At 36.7% G+C, this 22,424-nt stretch overlaps 1 protein-coding gene across 2 annotated transcripts; it reads left to right on the top strand.

The window, feature by feature from the left end:
• The first annotated feature begins 20,247 nt into the window (after positions 1-20,247).
• LOC140837145 (uncharacterized) lies at positions 20,248-22,068 on the top strand. Of its 2 annotated transcripts, none has more exons than XM_073203190.1 (2): positions 20,248-20,965; positions 21,488-22,068. In XM_073203190.1, the coding sequence occupies exon 1, from the start codon at positions 20,312-20,314 to the stop codon at positions 20,954-20,956; it is 645 nt and encodes a 214-aa protein (XP_073059291.1). In that variant the 5' UTR covers positions 20,248-20,311; the 3' UTR covers positions 20,957-20,965; positions 21,488-22,068. The 2 variants fall into 2 exon arrangements, 1 of the variants encoding a protein (XP_073059291.1); XR_012119225.1 differs by having other exon boundaries at positions 20,249-21,045.
• Positions 22,069-22,424: the final 356 nt, after the last annotated feature.

The following is a 22,424-nucleotide window of genomic DNA, read 5'->3' as shown; positions in this document are numbered from 1 at the left end:
TATATATATATATATATATATATATATATAGTGTAAATTCTCGATCTAACATGTTAGTCGACAAATCATGTTAGACTAGTAATTGTATTCGGAAAAATATGTATGATAGACTCGTTCGAGAAAAATTGTTTCGTAGAATGGAAAGAGCTGGCTTCAAGGGAAGGCAACCTAGGCGGCTGCCTAAGGCCTCCACTCGACTGTCTCTAAATTTTCTTTTATTACATTTTTTTTTCATTTAAAATCTTAGCGGGTATCTCCATTTTTTTGTTGAAAATTTAAAATGAAAATAAATTTTTCTTTTTGTACGTTTGCTCCTCATTTATTTGCGTAAAAAAATCTTCTTTATTCTTAAAAAAATATCTCATTCTTTACTTGTTAAATTTCTCAACTCAGATGAGTTGGATTTCTCAAATTGAGTTATTTATATATAGTGTCGTTTTATATCGAATGTGTTTTTTCTTGCTTGTTCGTGTGTTGCAGTCTGTGCTTTATTTTTAATTGACTTGATTTTTGGTCTCCGATATTCTATGATATTGTAATTTGCTTATTTGGTTTTTGGACTGATTTTTACTCGATTCAATCATAATTATTCATTGCATGTGTTAATATCTAAATTATAATTTGTTCTTTTTTTGTTATATGTGTTTTGTGACAAAAATAAATTATTTACACTTAATTATTTTGATGAATTTTATTATGTTTGTAATATACATAGATTAATCTCTGACTCGTGAGATCAGGTCTAGGGAGTTAATTCATTGAGTTTTTTTTTTTTTTTGGTTTATATATGCCATTTTTTTATAATTTAATAAATTTACGTAACATATATATATATATGTGATAATTATGTGCATATAATTATCATCTCGTATTGATGGGATTGATTGAGGATGAAATGTTGAGCTACAATAACTTTGTTTTTGAAATATTGAATATTCGTCAATTAAATAGAGTTAGATTTTCAAACCAAGTGAAAAACAATCAAAATAATCTTTTGTAGAAACTGATTACATATTTTGGTAAAGTATTTAAAAGATGTCAAAAACTTGAGTGAAACGATTTCACGAGTCATATTTTGTGAGACAGATATCTTATTTGGGTCATCCTTGAAAAAATATTACTTTTCATGTTAAAGAGTATTACTTTTTATTATGAATATCGGTAGGGTTGACCCGTCTCACAAATAAAGATTCGTGAGATCGTTTTACAAGAGACATACTCTTAAAAGATATGCAAGTTAAATGTGTAAAAACATTTTTGGTTGAAGCATTATATCAAGCACATGATATACAATATTTTGATACTTTAAAAATACATAAAATGTTTCAACAACGCATCTCACACTTGGGCTTGCTCTCATTCTACTTAATTGACATTTAGCGTGAAAAAATCAGCTAGTTGAGAGCGCAAACCTTTGTGTGAGAATAAATTTGAGATGTACAATGTAAATGATAAATTCCTCACACACAATCACTCACATATATGCACGAGACTTGAAGTTCAAAGTTTAATTGAGTGATTCTTCACACAAAGATATTAAAGATTGTGTTTGTAGTCTTGGTATAAGAGACGTTAAACATTATACGGATTGTGAAGTTGTGGCCTACAAAAGAGAGTGTGCTAGGAGTTTCAATTAGGTAAGAGACAAGTCCTAACTTGAAATAGGTTTGTACAAGGTGGTGTATAAATCAAATTCTTCTAGTGGATCTTTCCCAAGGGGAAGAATGGGTGACATATGAGCATTTGAATTCTCCGAACATTCATAAACAAATTTGTGTTTATTTATTTATTGCGTTTACTTATCATTTCCATTATTTTAAAGATGCATTGTTGAAGCATTTTATGTGTTCTTCAAATACCAAAATATTGCATATCAAGTATTTGATAAAATGTTTCCACCAAGTTATTTTCCAAGATGTGTTATAGCAGTGAAGCAGAGAGGATGAAGATGTCTCAAGTATCATATGCATCAACATTGTGAAGTTTGATGGTCTCCATACAAGACCGTACATTGCTCAAATAGGGGGAGCAGTTAGTCGGTATATGGCGAATCCTAAATGAGAGCATTGGAGTACTGTTAAGAGGATCCTTAAATACATTAAGAGTACCTCAATTGCTTCATTATGTTATGGAGAATTATATTTTACATTCAGGGGCTATGTCGATTCAGATCATGCTGGTGATCCTGATAAGAGAAAATCTACTACTGGTTATATTTTTACACTTGCAGGGGGAGCAGTAAGCTGGGTTTCAAAACTATAAACAGTCATGGCGTTATCTACGACGGAAGCAGAATATATGACAACTACTCAAGCTTACAAGGAGGCAATATAGATTAAAATGTTGTTGGAGGAGATCAGACACAAACAAGGCGAAATACATTGGAGTCCAATTTCACTTTGTGCAGGAAGTAGTACAAGAGGGAAGCGTGGGTATTGTAATGCCCAAGATTTTAAAACACGTTAGTTTAAGATATGAATGCAACCAGATTATGTTGAGATTTAAAAGTTAAATATGTAAATTTTTGGGCGAAAGTGACTCGCCCGGGCGGACGCTTTTGACCGCCCGAGCGAGAATGCCTCGGAGAAGAGGGTCGAGAGTCACTCGCCCGGGCGGATGTTTTGACCGCCCGAGCGAGGCTGCTGGAATGGGCGAAGGCCGAGAGTTGTTCGCCTGGGCGGAAGTTTTTGCTCGCCCGAGCGAGCGTGTAAAGTAGTCCAGGGCCGAGAGTTTCTCGCCCGGGCGGCAACTTTGGACCGCCCGAGCGAGAGCCGTGTACACCAAAGGATGTGCCATGTGTCTTGAAACATGCAAAGTATATATACTAAATGCACGATTTCTTCTTCATTCAGCAGGGAAAAGGTAGACTTCAGAGGAGAAAAGCTTCATTTCCTTTAGCTTATAATTTGTGCTTTTACAAGATTTAGCCATCCAACCTTAAATCTGACTTCGGTTTTGAACTCCTCTCGTTAGTAGCTACAAAGTGAGGTAAGTTTCATTTATTTCCAGCAAGTTTCGAAATTCAGATGATTGGGAAATTAGATTATGATAGTTATATTGTGTTCTTGAGATGGTAAATATTGTAGAACCGTAAACGGATCGAAGAACGGATATCGTATGCAATTGTTACGATTTTTCCAGCATGTTTAGTGTTGAAATTATGCAGATTTTGGAATCTTGACATAAGTATTGTGATGATTATGAGTTGAGAATTGTACCATGTTAATATATGTTGAATTGGGTTAATCGGTATCGAGAAAGTACGCCGTTATGCCGTCAGACTATACCGGAATTGATTATCGATTTGTTTAGGTGTTGAATTGAAATGGGAAGTGATATTGTATACTTCAACATTGTCATTTCAGATTCATCCTACCTCACTTCGGCATCGAGATCTAGACATCGATAAAGGTTTAGCAAGAAAGGTATAGTACATGTTTTGGTTGGGGAATCACGACTCAAATGAGATCACATTTGAGTTTCCCAACCAAAATCACATACTTGTTTTATTGTTCATACCTTGATATGATTATAATTGTTTATAGATTTGTTTATAGAATTGTATACAACTCTTGCTATGCTTTGTTTACAGATCATGTGGCATTGCATTAGAATGATTATGCTTGTTTACAGATTGTGTATTCATGCATTAAGATAGGACAGTCTGGAGATCAGGCAGACTACTAGACGTTCGGCGATATCACAGCTTAGGGGAAGATCACCGCCCCTATTGTAGACGCGGATACAGATCAGGCCGAAGTCTAGGAATAAGACGTACAGCACCTCGATTGGGAGGGTAGGTGACAGATAGTGACGTCTTATTCACCACGGGATCCCTAGAGTTCTAGTCGAGTCGCATCTAGACATGATTAGATTTGCATTGCATGATTATATATGAAGGATACTCATATCAGCATGTTTCATGTTTAGACTGTTTTATATGCATGTTACATGTTTATACTGGGATTTGTTCTCACCGGTTTTCCGGCTGTTGTTATGTCTGTATGTGTGCATAACAACAGGTGGGGCAGGATCTGGGTCGAGACAGAGATGATCGTATTAGCATGGAGATCACGGGCGTAGCAAATGGACCAGTAGTTATCTTTTCTTATGTACTGTCTTTTATTACTGGTTAGGGAGAACATACAGAATAATACATGTATTTGATGTTTGTATGTTGTATTTAAATAAAGAACTCATGCTGATTTGTTTACATTTGATTTAATGCAAAAAGCAAAAATTTGACCCATGTTTTTAATAAAAATCCATTTAATCCCAAGAAAAAGAATTAGAGCCCGGGTCCCCACAACAGGTGGTATCAGAGCCGTAGGTTCTGTAGACTGAGATAGAGTAGAATGAGCGGGGTAGATCGAGTCATCTTCCTTGCTTATGATATGCTAGCATGTTTATTGCTTTCGTTATTACATGTTGTTATTTGATTTCGTTCAGCATGTAATTGACTGAATCAGAACTGATTCTAGATCAGAGGTAACTGACTAGAGGATGGCTGAAACAGTTGTATATTTTGTTTACTAATTAGTTGGTTTATTAGATATGCCTCCTAGAAGAGCAGCCGTACCTCTACGACCAGCAGCGCCAGAACAGGGGAGCACATCCGGAGATCCTATGGATGTTACGGCGACCCCTATGGAGACGTTGCTGAAGCGATTCCAATCTTTCCGACCTCCGACATTAAAGGGTACAGAGAATGCCATCGAGTGCGAAAGCTGGCTTGAAGACATTGAAATGCTATTCGACTCTTTGGAGTACAGTGACGAGAAGAGAATAAAACTAATTGGCCATCAATTGCAAGATATAGCCAAGAATTGGTGGTTGAATATTAGGAGAGCTTTAGAGCAGCGGGGTACCGAGATTACGTGGAAGGTATTCAAGACGGAGTTCTATCAGCGATTCTTCCCTGTATCCTACCGTAAAGATAAAGGCGCTGAATTTGCCAACCTGAGGCAAGGGCCATTGAACATTGAAGAGTATGTTGCTAAATTCTCTTCTTTGCTTCGTTTTGCACCCCATGTTTCAGGAAATGACGAGGCCATGGCGGATCAGTTTATAAATGGCCTGAATCCAGATATCTTTACGTTGGTCAATACTGGGAGACCCGATAATTTCTCGGATGCATTGAATCGTGCCAAAGGAGCTGAAGCAGGATTGCTTAGGCAACGGAGTGCTCCATATGTTGCACCGAGTCCGAGACCGCCACTACCTTCATCCCAAGTTCCTCCTCCTCGATTCGAAAGCGGTGGTAGTAGCAGTGGACGCAAAGAACAGCTGAAGGCGAAAGGGAAGCAGTTTAAGCGACCTGGGAGCAGTTCGTCGAGCTCCAGCGGATCAAGACAGACTGGTTTTGATCAGAGTGTCAGGTATTCGGGTGGTTATTGCAGCTCCTGTGGAGGGAAGCATGCGACTGAACAGTGCCAAGGAGTTACAGGCCGATGCAACATTTGTAGGCAACCGGGGCATTTTGCCAAAGTCTGTCCCCAGAGGAGTGTACAGCAAGGCCAGAGTGGAAGAGCATCCGGTTCCGTACCTCAGTTTGAGCGGCAGGCATCATCAGTTCACTCTTTTCAGCCTCCACCAGCACAGACTCAACCCAGAGGCCGAGGTAGTCAGACGGTGACTCAACCCCCGAGGCAACAGGCTCAAGTGTTTGCCTTGACAGAGGAGCAAGCACAAGATGCACCAGATGATGTTATAGCAGGTAACTGTTCTCTTTATGGTTATCCTGCTTATATTTTGATAGATACTGGTGCATCGCATACATTCATTTCGGAGCGATTTGCATTGTTGCATTCATTGCCTGTTGAGTCTTTGCTAGATGTTGTGTCTATTAATTCTCCGTTGGGAAGTGGATTGATATTTGTAACTACGGTTAGGCATTGCATCCTACAGTTTGAGGGGCATGAGATTGACCTAGATTGTATAGTGTTGGGTCTAGCTGATTTTGACTGTATAGTTGGTATTGACATGCTAACGAAGTATAGAGCCACCGTGGATTGTTTCCACAAGATTGTCAGATTCAGACCCGAGATGACAGACGAGTGGAAATTCTACGGGAAGGGTTCCAGATCTCGGATTCCCTTGATTTCGGCTCTTACTATGAACAGATTGTTGCAAAAAGGAGCAGATGGTTTCTTTATTTATGCTGTAGATATGCAGAAGTCGAGCCCGGCGTTGGCAGAAATACCAGTAGTGCGGGAATTTGCTGATATTTTTCCAGATGAGATCCCAGGATTACCTCCGGTTCGTGAGGTAGATTTCAGTATTGATCTTACACCAGGTACCGTCCCTATTTCGAGAGCTCCGTATAGGATGGCACCCATCGAACTAAAAGAACTGAAGGCAAAATTAGAAGATCTTCTGGCCAAGGGATATATCAGACCTAGTGTATCTCCTTGGGGCGCTCCGGTGCTGTTTGTGCGGAAGAAAGATGGTTCGATGCGTTTGTGTATAGATTATCGGCAACTGAACAAGGCAACGATCAAGAACAAATATCCTTTGCCTAGGATTGATGATTTATTTGATCAGTTGCAGGGATCCTCCGTGTATTCGAAGATTGATTTGCGTTCTGGATATCATCAGCTCAGAGTTCGAGATATAGACATACCAAAGACAGCATTTCGAACCAGGTATGGACATTACGAATTTATTGTCATGCCTTTTGGTTTAACCAATGCTCCTGCGGTATTTATGGGGTTGATGAACCAAGTATTTCAGAGATATCTAGATGAATTTGTGATTGTCTTCATTGATGATATTTTGGTGTATTCGAAGAATAGAAATGAGCATGCAGAGCATCTCAGAATTGTTTTGCAGACGTTGAGAAATGAGCGACTGTATGCTAAATTGTCAAAGTGTGAGTTTTGGCTGAATCGAGTTGTCTTTTTGGGGCATATCATTTCTGGAGATGATATTTCTGTTGATCCAAGCAAAGTGGAAGCTGTGATCAGTTGGTCGAGACCGACTTCTGTACCAGAAATACGCAGTTTCATGGGCTTAGCCGGATACTACAAAAGATTTATCAAAGATTTCTCCAGTATTGCCAAGCCGATAACTCAATTGACACAAAAGAATGCACCATTTGTTTGGTCAGAGGAGTGTGAGTCTAGCTTTGTTGAATTGAAGAAAAGACTGACTAGTGCTCCAGTATTGACGATACCTTCAAGTACAGGTAATTTTGTTGTATATTGTGATGCGTCTCATAGAGGTTTGGGATGTGTTCTTATGCAGCAAGGCCATGTGATCGCATACGCCTCGAGACAATTGAAGCCACATGAGGTACGATACCCCATTCATGATTTGGAATTGGCGGCTATCGTATTTGCATTAAAGATTTGGCGTCATTATCTCTACGGCGAAAAATTTGAGATATTCTCTGATCACAAAAGCCTAAAGTACCTATTCTCTCAATCGGAACTGAATATGAGGCAGCGTAGATGGCTTGATCTTTTGAAAGATTTTGACTGTGAAATCAAATATTATCCAGGGAAGTCAAATGCAGCAGCAGATGCCTTGAGTCGTAAGGTATGTTCTTTGTCCTTATCGACGATAGGTGTTATCAAGTTAGTTGAAAATTGCTGTACATCTGGATTAGAATTTGATACAGATAGTAAGCCACTACGACTGTTTACAATCCAAGTTGAGCCCAATTTTATTATGAGGATCAAGGAAGCACAAAGAACCGATCAGAATGTACAGAAATCAATCCAAATGGTCAGATCAGGGCATGTATCAGAATATCAGGTACGGGATCATGTGTTGTACGTGAATAACCGTCTAGTTGTGCCAGATGTTGCAGATTTGAGACAGCAGATTCTGACAGAAGCACATTGTAGTCGGTTCAGCATTCATCCGGGTGGCAGGAAGATGTACAACGACTTGAAGACACAGTTCTGGTGGAAGCAAATGAAGTCAGACATTGCCGAATTTGTGTCTAAGTGTTTGAACTGCCAACAGGTGAAAGCTGAGAGGAAGAAGCCTGGTGGATTACTTCAGAGTCTAGCCATTCCTGAATGGAAATGGGACCACATTTCCATGGATTTCGTGACGAAGTTACCCAGATCATCCAAAGGCTGTGATGCGATTTGGGTCATTATTGACAGATTGACCAAATCTGCTTGTTTCATTCCGTACAGAATGACGTATAGACAGGATCAGATGGCGGAGATTTATATTCGAGAGGTAGTCAGATTGCATGGAGTGCCGAAGTCTATCGTATCAGATCGTGATTCACGATTCACTTCTCACTTTTGGCACAGTTTACAGCAGGCTTTAGGTACGACATTACACCTGAGTACTGCTTACCATCCTCAGACAGACGGACAGTCAGAGCGGACTATCCAGACATTAGAGGATATGTTGAGGGCCGTCGTGCTAGATTTTGGCATTGGTTGGCAAGATTCTCTACCTCTTTGCGAATTTTCTTACAATAACAGCTATCAGACGAGTATTGAGATGGCGCCGTTTGAAGCTTTGTATGGCAAGAAGTGCAGATCTCCGCTATATTGGGATGATATTTCGGAAGTGCCAGAACTTGGGCCAGACATGATTCGTGACATGACTGAGAAGGTGGAAGTTATTCAGAAAAGAATGAAAACAGCACAGGATCGACAAGCAAAGTATGCCAATATCAGACGTAGACCGTTAGTATTTGAGGCAGGAGATAGAGTATTCTTAAAGATTTCTCCATTCAGAGGCGTGGTGCGATTTGGCAAACGCGGGAAACTATCTCCTCGATACATTGGTCCTTACGAGATTCTTGAGAAAATTGGCGATCGAGCTTATCGACTAGCACTTCCTCCTTCTCTATCCGGAATACATGACGTGTTTCATGTATCAATGTTACGAAAATATATGCCAGATGTTTCTCATGTCATTCAACCTGACGAAGCTGAACTTGATCAGACGTTGAGCTATGTGGAACAACCGATACAGATTCTTGATCGGAAAAACAAGCAACTCAGAACGAAGAATATTCCACTTGTGAAAGTTCAGTGGAGTCGTCATGGCATTGAAGAAGCGACTTGGGAGACAGAAGCCAGCATGAGACAGAAACACCCCGAGTTATTTCAATGATGTGAGTATTTATCCAGTTTTAGATGGTAATGCTGTTTTAAATACTTTAATTGATTTATATCAAGTTCGAGGACGAACTTATGTCTTAGAGGGGGAGACTTGTAATGCCCAAGATTTTAAAACACGTTAGTTTAAGATATGAATGCAACCAGATTATGTTGAGATTTAAAAGTTAAATATGTAAATTTTTGGGCGAAAGTGACTAGCCCGGGCGGACGCTTTTGACCGCCCGAGCGAGAATGCCTCGGAGAAGAGGGTCGAGAGTCACTCGCCCGGGCGGATGTTTTGACCGCCCGAGCGAGGCTGCTGGAATGGGCGAAGGCCGAGAGTTGTTCGCCCGGGCGGAAGTTTTTGCTCGCCCGAGCGAGCGTGTAAAGTAGTCCAGGGCCGAGAGTTTCTCGCCCGGGCGGCAACTTTGGACCGCCCGAGCGAGAGCCGTGTACACCAAAGGATGTGCCATGTGTCTTGAAACATGCAAAGTATATATACTAAATGCACGATTTCTTCTTCATTCAGCAGGGAAAAGGTAGACTTCAGAGGAGAAAAGCTTCATTTCCTTTAGCTTATAATTTGTGCTTTTACAAGATTTAGCCATCCAACCTTAAATCTGACTTCGGTTTTGAACTCCTCTCGTTAGTAGCTACAAAGTGAGGTAAGTTTCATTTATTTCCAGCAAGTTTCGAAATTCAGATGATTAGGAAATTAGATTATGATAGTTATATTGTGTTCTTGAGATGGTAAATATTGTAGAACCGTAAACGGATCGAAGAACGGATATCGTATGCAATTGTTACGATTTTTCCAGCATGTTTAGTGTTGAAATTATGCAGATTTTGGAATCTTGACATAAGTATTGTGATGATTATGAGTTGAGAATTGTACCATGTTAATATATGTTGAATTGGGTTAATCGGTATCGAGAAAGTACGCCGTTATGCCGTCAGACTATACCGGAATTGATTATCGATTTGTTTAGGTGTTGAATTGAAATGGGAAGTGATATTGTATACTTCAACATTGTCATTTCAGATTCATCCTACCTCACTTCGGCATCGAGATCTAGACATCGATAAAGGTTTAGCAAGAAAGGTATAGTACATGTTTTGGTTGGGGAATCACGACTCAAATGAGATCACATTTGAGTTTCCCAACCAAAATCACATACTTGTTTTATTGTTCATACCTTGATATGATTATAATTGTTTATAGATTTGTTTATAGAATTGTATACAACTCTTGCTATGCTTTGTTTACAGATCATGTGGCATTGCATTAGAATGATTATGCTTGTTTACAGATTGTGTATTCATGCATTAAGATAGGACAGTCTGGAGATCAGGCAGACTACTAGACGTTCGGCGATATCACAGCTTAGGGGAAGATCACCGCCCCTATTGTAGACGCGGATACAGATCAGGCCGAAGTCTAGGAATAAGACGTACAGCACCTCGATTGGGAGGGTAGGTGACAGATAGTGACGTCTTATTCACCACGGGATCCCTAGAGTTCTAGTCGAGTCGCATCTAGACATGATTAGATTTGCATTGCATGATTATATATGAAGGATACTCATATCAGCATGTTTCATGTTTAGACTGTTTTATATGCATGTTACATGTTTATACTGGGATTTGTTCTCACCGGTTTTCCGGCTGTTGTTATGTCTGTATGTGTGCATAACAATAGGTGGGGCAGGATCTGGGTCGAGACAGAGATGATCGTATTAGCATGGAGATCACGGGCGTAGCAAATGGACCAGTAGTTATCTTTTCTTATGTACTGTCTTTTATTACTGGTTAGGGAGAACATACAGAATAATACATGTATTTGATGTTTGTATGTTGTATTTAAATAAAGAACTCATGCTGGTTTGTTTACATTTGATTTAATGCAAAAAGCAAAAATTTGACCCATGTTTTTAATAAAAATCCATTTAATCCCAAGAAAAAGAATTAGAGCCCGGGTCCCCACAGGTATGCATAAGATCCATACAAAGAATAACATAGATGAGCGACCCTACTGAACTAGCTATCTAAAGGATATAGGATTGACATGATATGAAAACGACACATAATATCATGATATAAAACATTCATCATATATCATGTAAAAAGTAAAATGCAATAAATAAGCATACACACTCAGCTGGATATCTTAGTACTTACATATCTCAAGAACTGGTTTGGGGTAATGTGAATGTCTATTAACTAGTCCTACACATTTTAACACAACAAAATATTTATTCTCCAATCATATTGTAAAAACTCTAGTCATATTATAAATACAATACCTCAAGTATAATTAAGGCCCTCGGAGCATACATTTTTTCGTCGACAGTCCTTTGGGGTCGATAGTTGTCCACTTGCTCCTTAAGCTAACAACTCCTCCGGAAGAGCTTAGCAACTTGTCAAAATGACTAAAGAATGTCCAGAATACACTAGAAATCGTGGAATTGACATGGATTTGGACGCTCCAAACCCAAGTTCTGTTCGACACCGCACAACTCAGATGCTCAGAACTCCTATGTTTGGAAGCTCATTGGACAAGATATTACTTTAGTAACTGCCTGAGTTCAAACGATCCGATTTGGCCTTCGGAACCATTCCGTTTGATGGATCCGAACTGTCCTTCGGTGGTTCCGAACTGACTGCTATATAAATATTCTCTCATTTTCTTAAATAACAACACTTTAATCATGTTTAAATTATAACGATAACATAACTTGAGTCATTACAGAGAGTTATCTAGTACGCACCAAAAAATAGCATACACGAGTTCCATCGTCATAAATATAGATACAAAGTTTGAAGAATAACACTTTGCATCTTTTTTTCATGCATCGTTTGACTCACATTGTATAATAATTTAAGTTGAAAATAATAATATTATCGACACTTTCAATTTATTATTCTTACTTTAGCAATAATTTATTTTCTCATCACACGAGACAAATAATATTAAAGTAAAATATGATTTACAAAACAAGATTATAAATAATATTGACAAGACTTAATCGGTTATGATAACCACAAGTAAGCATATACTCGAGTATGAGATACAAGGTATTTGAGTTTTGGCATTTTATAGCGAAAATTCCATGTTCGGTCCCAAATAAATATAATGAGCCGATTTTTTCCCAAATACTTTATATTTTTTCTTAATTCCATTTTCCATCAATTTTATTGTTAAACAGACAAGAGAAAGACATATTCGAAATTTTGTTCTCCAAAAGATTTCCAAAATTCCCCAAATCAATTCCACTTTAATTTTTTTATCTCCCCAAATTGTCTCCATCGCCGTCGTCGTCGATCCCTCGTTGTTGGACATCGCTTCCCAGACGATCCACAACCAAAAAGAAGAAACCTTGACCATGGATCGTCCGGGAACCGTTTCTAGAACCGAGGGAACAATGGACTTGATTTGGGGACTTTTGGCTTTGGGAAGAACTTTTGGAGCATAAAAGTTTGGATACGTCATTCTTCATCTAATTTAACAATCAAACTGACATAAAATTGAATTGGGACAATTATCACATTTAAGAGTAAATCGGCTTATCAAATTAATTTGGTATCGAATCTGGAATTTGACCCATTTTGTACTTGATAAATTTTTGAGATGTAGATATTTTAACTGGGAACAAATAAAACGGGGTAACGGACCCAAATTCAATCAGTTTGCTTCGGGTTTGAGTAATATTAAATGGATATGGTTTCTGGTAATGAGTATTCAAATTTTATACCAGGATGGGTATGGGTCGGGTAATGAATTTTACAATACCCTACCCATATCCGACCTATTTAGGGTTTGATTAGGATAAATATTATTCCCTCAATTATATATATATATATATATATATATATATATATATATATATATATATATCACTTTCTGTTGAAAATAAATGATTTGAATATTGAAAAGTAATAGTTGAATATTTGAATGTTGAAAATAAGAGTTGTAAAGTTAGAAATTTGTGTGTGATGATGTAGGTAATGATGTATTTTATTTTTTGGATTATGTGTAATGAAACTCTATAAATAGATCTCTCATTTGTGAAGAAAATCACAATTGAGTAGAGAGAAAAATATTATAAAGTGTGTAGTTTGGTAAATTTTGAGAGTTTGAGATTTTTATTTTTTACCATAAATTTTTACTTTTTCACAACACGTTATCAGCACGAAGCTCTAAAAGTCCTACAAACTTTTCCAAGCTCCAAACAGAAGAAAAAGGTAACAAAAGTAATTATATTTATTTTATTGTTATTTATTTATTGTGTATTTATTTAATATACAATATAATGTTATTATTAGAAATAATAAAAAATAAATTTTTCATAAACTTGTTATAAATCCTGGGAGGATGTTAAGACGACATCCCACACTCCCGGTAAGGGATACGACAAGTATAAAAGCCTATAAGGTTTTTAAACAAAATAAATTATGACACTCATTATAATATTATGATATGATATATATAATTATTTAAACATGTCTAATATTATATACATCATATTATTACCATAAAATTATACAAATACATACATTTATTTTTTTGTACACCAACTGGTCATAAATGGTAAAAAAACGGCTAGTTTTTGCCCTATAAATATGATCTCACAAACACATTCAATCACTACAACTTTCTCTTCTTCTCTAAAAATTATTCTTCATCAAATTTTTCGAAGAAAAAAGAAGATGACTTTCTCAAAGTTATTTTTAATTATTTTGGTTATCATACTCACGAGTCTTGTATTTATCGGAGAATATCCTCCTCGTGCGTTTTCTTTATTTTTACAAATGCTTGTACTTGTTGTTTATCCGTTACTTTGTATTGCAATATTTATTAACTAATAAAATGCATCAGTAATTTTTTTTAGTACCACCATGTCAAATTTAACAAAGCTCGAATTTGTTGCGCTCGACATCACGGGAAAGAATTATATGCCATGGACTCTCGATGTAGAAATGCATCTTGAGTCATTGGGTCTAAGCGAGACTATTAAAGAAAATGGCATATGTACATCACAAGAAAAGGCAAGAGCCATGATATTTTTGCGTCGACATCTCGACGAGGGATTAAAATGTGAATATCTGACTGAAAAAAATCTCATGGCTCTGTGGAAAGGATTGAAAGAAAGATTTGAACATATAAGAGAAGTTATACTTCCGACCGCCCGTGATGAATGGAATATGTTAAGATTCAAGATTTTAAGAAAGTCAGTGATTATAATTCAGCGATGTATCGAATAATCTCGCAGCTAAAATTTTGTGGACATGAGGTCACAGAATCTGAGATGCTTGAAAAAACATTTTCCACGTTTCATGCATCAAATATTACTCTACAGCAACAATATAGAGTACTGTGGATTTGCGAGATATTCTGAGCTCATCGCCTATCTTCTTGTGGCGAAAAAAAACGAGCTATTAATGAGAAATCATCAGTCCCGACCCACTGGATCAACAACATTTCCAGAAGTAAATGCTGTAAGTAAAAATGAATTTAAACCTCGGAACCAAAATCAAATTCAAAGACAAGATTTTGGTCAAGGTCGAGGTCGTGGTCGTGGTCGTGGACGTGGAATTGGCCGTGGTCGTGGTCGTGGTCGAGGCCGTGGTTTTGAAAATAATAGAGATAGTTATTTTTATAACTCATCTCAAAAGAGCGTCCCAAACCATCCACAGAAAAGACATCATGAGAATACAAGTGTTAATGAAAATCACTCAAAAAGATATGAAAGTTCTTGTTACAGATGTGGTACTCCAGGACATTGGTCCAAAGTTTGTCGAGCCCCTGAGCACCTTTGTAAACTTTATAAAGAATCATTAAAGGGGAAAGAAAAGGAGACCAACTTCACTGAACGCAGTGACCGTTTGAGTGATTCAGCTCATTTTGATGCTGGTGATTTTATGAATGATTTCTCTGGAAATGATCAACATGTTGGTGGGATAGGAAATGAACAATTTTGATGCTACAGATTTTCTCAATGATTTATCTGAAAATGAACAATATAATGGTAGAATATAAATGTACAATAATTTATTTTTCATGTATTCATAGAATAATGTTTTATTGTATAATTATGATATGTGTTATATTTAAATATATATTGCCAGTAATTTATTTCATTGCATATTTTTTTGAAGTTCAAATATGGAAAATGCTATGAGCAAAACTGAAGTTTGCATACCCGATAGTGGTACAACGCACACTATCCTCCGAGATAAAAGATATTTCTTGGAACTAAAACCAACAAAACAACGGTGAATACAATATCAGGTCCTGTAGACTTGATTAAAGGATGTGGTAAAGCACAATTTTTGTTACCTAATGGTACAAAATTTTTGATCAATGATGCTTTATATTCACCACAATCGAAAAGAAATTTGTTGAGTTTTAATGATATATATTCCCATGGGTATGATACTCAAACAATGAATGAAGGGAATGAGAAATATATGTGCCTTATCACATATAAATCAGGAAATAAATATGTGATTGAAAAACTACCAATGCTCCATAATGGATTGCATTATACACATATAAGTCTCATTGAATCAAACATGGTAGTTGATAATTCTTCGATATTAACCAATTGGCATGATCGATTGGGACATCCTGGTTCAACAATGATGCGAAGAATTATAGAAAATACACATGGTCATCCACTGAAAGACCAGAAGATCTTTCAGAATAATAAGTTTCAATGTAAAGAATGTTCTCTTGGAAAACTTATTATAAGACCATCACCAGTCAAAATTCAAACTGAATCACCAATGTTTCTTGAACGTATTCAGGTGATATTTGTGGACCAATCCATCTACCATGTGGACCATTCAGATACTTTATGGTATTGATTGATGCCTCCAACAGATAGTCACATGTATGTTTATTGTCAACTCGAAATGTTGCATTTGCAAGATTACTTGCTCAAATAATAAAATTGAGGAATCAGTTTCTCGATTATACAATCAAGAAAATTAGACTTGATAATGCTGGTGAATTTACTTCCCAGACTTTTAATGATTATTGTATTTCTATGGGAATCATTGTTGAGCATCATGTTGCTCATGTACATACACAGAATGGATTGGCTGAATCATTGATTAAACGTCTGCAAATGATTGCTAGACCAATGATTATGAAAACAAAGCTCCCTATTTCTATATGGGGACATGCAATTTTACATGCTGCTTCATTAATTCGCATCAGACCAAGTGCATATCATAAATACTCCCCATTACAGCTTGCATTTGGTAAAGAACCAGACATTTCTCATCTGAGAATTTTTGGATGTATGGTGTATGTGCCTATTGCACCACCACAACGAAAGAAAATGAGACCTCAAAGAAAGGTTGGAATTTATATCGGTTATAATAGTCCATCAATCATTCGATATCTTGAACCTCAGACAGGAGATGTGTTCACAGCACGTTTTGCTGATTGTCATTTTAATGAGGAAATCTTCTCAATGTTAGGGGGAGAACAGAAACATACCGAAAAAGAAATTACATGGTATGTATCATCATTGTTACATCTGGATCCAAGAACAAAACAATGTGAAAAAGTTGTACAACAAATTGTACACTTGCAAAGAATAGCAAATCAAATACCAGATGCATTTGCAGACACAAAAGGGGTAACTAAATCATATATACATGCTGCAAATGCCCCTGCTCGAATTGAAATTCCAAAGAAACAAATGGAAGATACTCATGATGTCATTAAACGCCTGAAGCGTGGAAGGCCAGTCGGTTCCAAGGATAAAAATCCTCGAAAAAGAAAATTCATAGAGAAACACGATGATCACAAAATAAAGAATGATGTTTCTGAAGAAACACATGATGATCACAAAATAGAGAATGATGTTCCTGAAGAAACACATGATGATGAAAATGTTCTGTCAGAACCACAAACTGACGAGAATCATGAAATCTCTATCAATTACATTAATACTGGAAAAATATGGAACCGAAAAGATATAGATGAAATTGATGATATATTTTCTTATAATGTGGCAATCGACATCATAAATGATAACGAAGATCATGAACCAAAATCTTTTGATGAATGTAAAAATCGGCAGGATTGGATAAAATGGAAAGATGTCATCCAGGTTGAATTAGATTCGCTAAATAAACGTAATGTTTTTGGACCTATAGTCCTTACACCTGAAGGTGTAAAATCCTGTTGGATACAAATGGGTTTTTATTCGAAAGCGAAATGAGAAAAATGAAATAGTAAGATATAAAGCTCGACTTGTTGCACAAGGTTTTTTTCAAAGGCCTGGAATTGATTATGAAGAAACGTATTCTCCTGTGATGGATGCAATTACGTTTCGGTATTTGATTAGCTTGGCGGTATCTGAAAATTTAGAAATGCGTCTTATGGATGTTGTTACAGCTTACTTATATGGATCACTTGATAGTAATATATATATGAAAATCCCTGAAGGATTTAAGATGCCTGAAGCAAAAAGTTCAAAATCCAGGGAATGTTATTCTGTGAAATTACAAAGATTATTATATGGGTTAAAGCAATCAGGTCGAATGTGGTATAATCGACTAAGTGATCACTTGATGAAAAAGGGATATGTAAATAATTCAATATGCCCTTGTGTTTTCATTAAGAAAACAACATCCGGATGCGTAATTATTGCTGTATATGTTGATGATTTAAACATCATTGGAACGAATAAGGAAATTCAAGAAGTTGTGTCATACTTGAAGGAAGAATTTGAAATGAAGGATCTTGGAAAAACCAAGTATTGTCTGGGTTTACAAATTGAACAAAAAGAATGTGGAATGTTTGTTCACCAGACAAATTATACAGAAAAGATCCTTAAACGTTTTAATATGGATAAAGCAAATCCTTTAAGTACTCCAATGGTTGTTAGATCATTAAACATAGAAAAGGATCAATTCCGTCCATGTGAAGACTGATGAAGATATTCTTGGTCCAGAAGTACCATATCTAAGTGCTATCGGTGCCCTTATATACCTTACAAATTGTACAAGGCCTGATATATCTTTTGCCGTGAATCTGTTGGCAAGATTTAGCACATATCCAACAAAGAGACACTGGAACGGAATTAAACATATATTCCGTTATCTACGAGGAACGACAGACTTGGGACTTTTGTATTCAAAAGATGCTAATCCAAGTATAATTGGTTATGCTGATGCTGGATACTTATCTGATCCACACAAGGCACGTTCCCAAACTAGATATGTATTTACTCGTGGAGGCACTGCAATATCTTGGCGTTCACAGAAACAAACGCTCGTAACAACTTCATCAAATCATGCCGAGATTATTGCACTACATGAAGCAAGTCGTGAATGTGTGTGGTTAAAATCAATGACCCAACATATCCAAATTTCATGCGGATTATCATTCGATGAGAAGCCTGTGATACTATATGAAGATAATGCTGCATGTGTTGCTCAAATGAAAGAAGGATACATAAAAACGACAGAATTAAACATATTCCTCCTAAGTTCTTCGCATTCACCAAGGAGCTTGAGAAGAATAAATGTATTGATGTTCGTCACATTCAATCAAGTGAAAACTCATCAGATCTCTTCACAAAGGCACTTCCTACGTCAATATTCAGAAAGCACATATATAATATTGAGATGCGCAATCTACGAAATTTGTAAAGAATTGTTCATGTCAACATCAGGGGGAGTTTACGTGACTGCAATCTTTTTCCCTTACTATGATTTTTATCCCAATGGGTTTTTCCAAGTAAGGTTTTTAACGAGGCAGTACAAAACACGTAATGAAGACATCATCGTATCATGATCATCATCACAAGGGGGAGTGTTGAAAATAAATGATTTGAATATTGAAAAGTAATAGTTGAATATTTGAATGTTGAAAATAAGAGTTGTAAAGTTAGAAATTTGTGTGTGATGATGTAGGTAATGATGTATTTTATTTTTTGGATTATGTGTAATGAAACTCTATAAATAGATCTCTCATTTGTGAAGAAAATCACAATTGAGTAGAGAGAAAAATATTATAAAGTGTGTAGTTTGGTAAATTTTGAGAGTTTGAGATTTTTACTTTTTACCATAAATTTTTACTTTTTCACAACACTTTCCACCTATGTTGAATTTGGTTAGTTCGATTATGGGTGTGTGGGCAGTGCCCACACCTCATATGAGTGGTTGAGATTCCACCTCATGGGGAAAAAAAAAATTAAAAAAAAATAAAATTGGGCCAGAAAAAATTCTGGCCCTTGGATGTACCCCTGCAGGCAGTGCCTGCAGGGGTAGGATGAAATAATCCGTTGAATTTTGTATATGTTCGTGTTTTATATATACTTTAATATTCAATTAATGATTTATATGAATTACTAGATTGCATAGAATTAATGTCTTAATATTTGATTTAAAGTGTGTTATATACTCTTTTTGGATTTTTTTTAAAAAATTCAATTTACGTTATAAATGTACATAAATGTACAAGTTCAAAATTTTAAAAAAATAAAAAAATATTATGAATATAATTTTCTGACGGCTCTAATGGGATTGACGGGTAGAACCTGTTAACTTTCGGATATGGGTCAAGGTGAGTTTATGTTTCTATTTAGAGTAGGTCTCTTGTGAGACGGTCTCATGAGTCTTTATCTGTGAGACGAGTCAACCCTACCGATATTCACAATAAAAATTAATATTTTTATCCAAAAAAATAATATTTTTTCATGAATGACCCAAATAAAGATCCGTCTTACAAAATACGACCCGTCAGACCGTTTCACACAAGTTTTTGTCTTCTATTTAAATTGGGCGTGGAGGGTCTCGGGTCTTTCAAAATTGCAGAACAGGTCTCAGGAGTCGGGTCATGCTAAACCCGACTCATACACTACACATTTCCCTCTCTGATTTTAACCAGGTCCTTTCAATATTCATTAATCTTGAATGGCCGATGAAACTATATATTTTTATTTTTGTTTATTTTTGATATGTTGTTCACCTCTCGTACTTATCAATGAAGTATCACATATTTATTAAATATAATAAAATATGTTAAAATTATACATCTGATAAATAAATAACATTTTATCAATGAACACAAAAATTGAGCATTATATATATTGAGAGTTCATTAAATTAATTTTAGCCTTAAAAAAAAGTTAAAATCCCGGGGGCAAAAAAACCATTAAAAAACTATTAAAATTGAGACAGGGTTTAAGGAGAGAGGTTTAAGAGCAGCCATGGGAGACCTTTTGTCCAAGCCATCCGAATCAAACCCTAGCTCCGCCATCGCCACCTCCGCCATGTCTTTCCCGGATTCCCCACGGACCCATCAACTCAAATCCGAAACAGAACCCGTCCAGCAATCCAAAAATGCGAAGGCCGAGATCCCAGTTCCGGAATCATCGGATCCACCAGCGGGCACAAACCCCGAAGAAATTCAATCCGAAGCAGAACCCTCCCAGCAATCCAACAATCCTGAGCCCGAGACCCCTGTTCCAGAATCATCGGATCCACCAGCTGGCACAAACCCCGAAGAAATAGAAGACAATCCAGTGGAAGGGAACGGTGATGGGGAAGGAGAAGATGAGGAAGAGGAAGGAGAAGGTGAATGTGGGTTTTGCTTATTCATGAAAGGGGGTGGATGCAAGGACACGTTTGTGGAGTGGGAGAAGTGTGTGGAGGAAGGTGAGAAGAACGGGGAGGATATCGTGGAGAAGTGTTTTCAGGCCACTGCTGCTTTGAGGAAGTGTATGGACGCTCATTCTGAGTACTATGCTCCGTTATTGGAAGCCGAGAAAGCTGCGCAAGAGGAGGCGGATAAGCAATTGGAGGAAGGGAAGGAGGAAGTTTCGGATGGTTCTGAGAAAAAAGAAGAGTCTTGACATTGAAAGGTTTCTGAAATTTGAGCTGCTCTTTTTTGTATGATTTTTTATTGAAGGAAACTCTGGGGACAGAGGAGATTTTTCTCGAGGTATTTAGCAATTTATAGGGTGGATACGAGTTTTTTAGACAGGAATAGTATGCTATGAATAAAATATATGGGAAATCAAATGCCAATTCTTCTAATCCATGGTGGTGATCTTACCTTAGGAAGATGATAACTTAGTTTAAGAAAAATGTTTTTGGCAGATCTTGTTTATCTTGTGTCTGTGTGGTACACATCTTGGTTTGATGATTTCGATTATGTTTTGTGATATGAAATTTTGTGATGCTCTATCTGATGAGAAACAAGTGACAAATTAGATATTGGCACTTGACTTGTACTTTTAATTGTGATTAGCCCATGATCTCGTGTTGATTGTATGTTACTGAAGATAAACAAAACGCTTGCAAGTCCATGATGGCTTAATGTCTTTTGGATTGATGTGCCACACTATAATTGTGATTAGCAAATGATCTCGTGTTGATTTTAGGTTACTAAAGATAAACAGAACGCTTGCAAGTCCCTGATGGCTTAATGTCTTTTGGATTAACGTGCCTCATTGTAATTGTGATTAGCCATGATGTTATGTTGATGGGATGTTACCGAGGATAAACAAAAATGCTTGAAAGTCTGTGGTGGCTTAAAGGCCTCTTTTGAGTTGTCGTGCCATGTTATGCAATACACGAAGAAAACAATCTATTTGATTTATTTGAGCCCAGATCTCTGCCTAGAGTTACCTACATGGCTACTGAATTAAAGGCTCCATTTTCTACATTGTGCTGTCATATTCTTGATAATTCGGTAATGTTCGTTGTTCAGAAACTTCAGATGAACGAAGGGCAGTTAAAGCTCCACTCTTTATCATTTTCATAGCGACTTATATGGTAAATTTGAGAAGACTTGGAAATACAAGTATTTTTTTTACTGAACAAAGGGCAGTTAAAGCCCCACTCTTGTATAATTTTCGTAGCGATTTATGTGGTAAATTTGAGAGGACTTAGAAGGGTATACAATGAATCTGTACAACAATTTGCACTGGTGGTTTTGTAAAGTTAGAATGGATGGAATATAGTTACTTGCATATCCCATTTTGCACAATCTCTCTTGCAGGTCCTCACTTTTGGGTTTGAGATCTATACATTAGTGCACAACGTGGTTCGTGAGATGAAACAATAAGGTTGTATTTGGAAAAAGAGGTTTGATTTCAAATGCATTATCATTATTTAATAACTTAAAGATAATAAATTCATCTTCATACGTACTTATAATACAATTGAAGCAATCACAATTTGAAATCTATTGTGATTGATATAAATATAATATAAATAAATAAGAGATGAATTTGATTTTCTTTGTAGAGGCCATTCAACAATGAAAATTAATTCGAAATCTATGGATTTCAAATGCCTGAATCTAAATGCAATCTA

This window comes from Primulina eburnea, chromosome 7 (genome assembly GCF_022965805.1).
Source record: "Primulina eburnea isolate SZY01 chromosome 7, ASM2296580v1, whole genome shotgun sequence".
Classification (NCBI taxonomy): Eukaryota; Viridiplantae; Streptophyta; class Magnoliopsida; order Lamiales; family Gesneriaceae; genus Primulina; species Primulina eburnea.
This window is presented reverse-complemented; position numbering and strand designations above follow the sequence as displayed.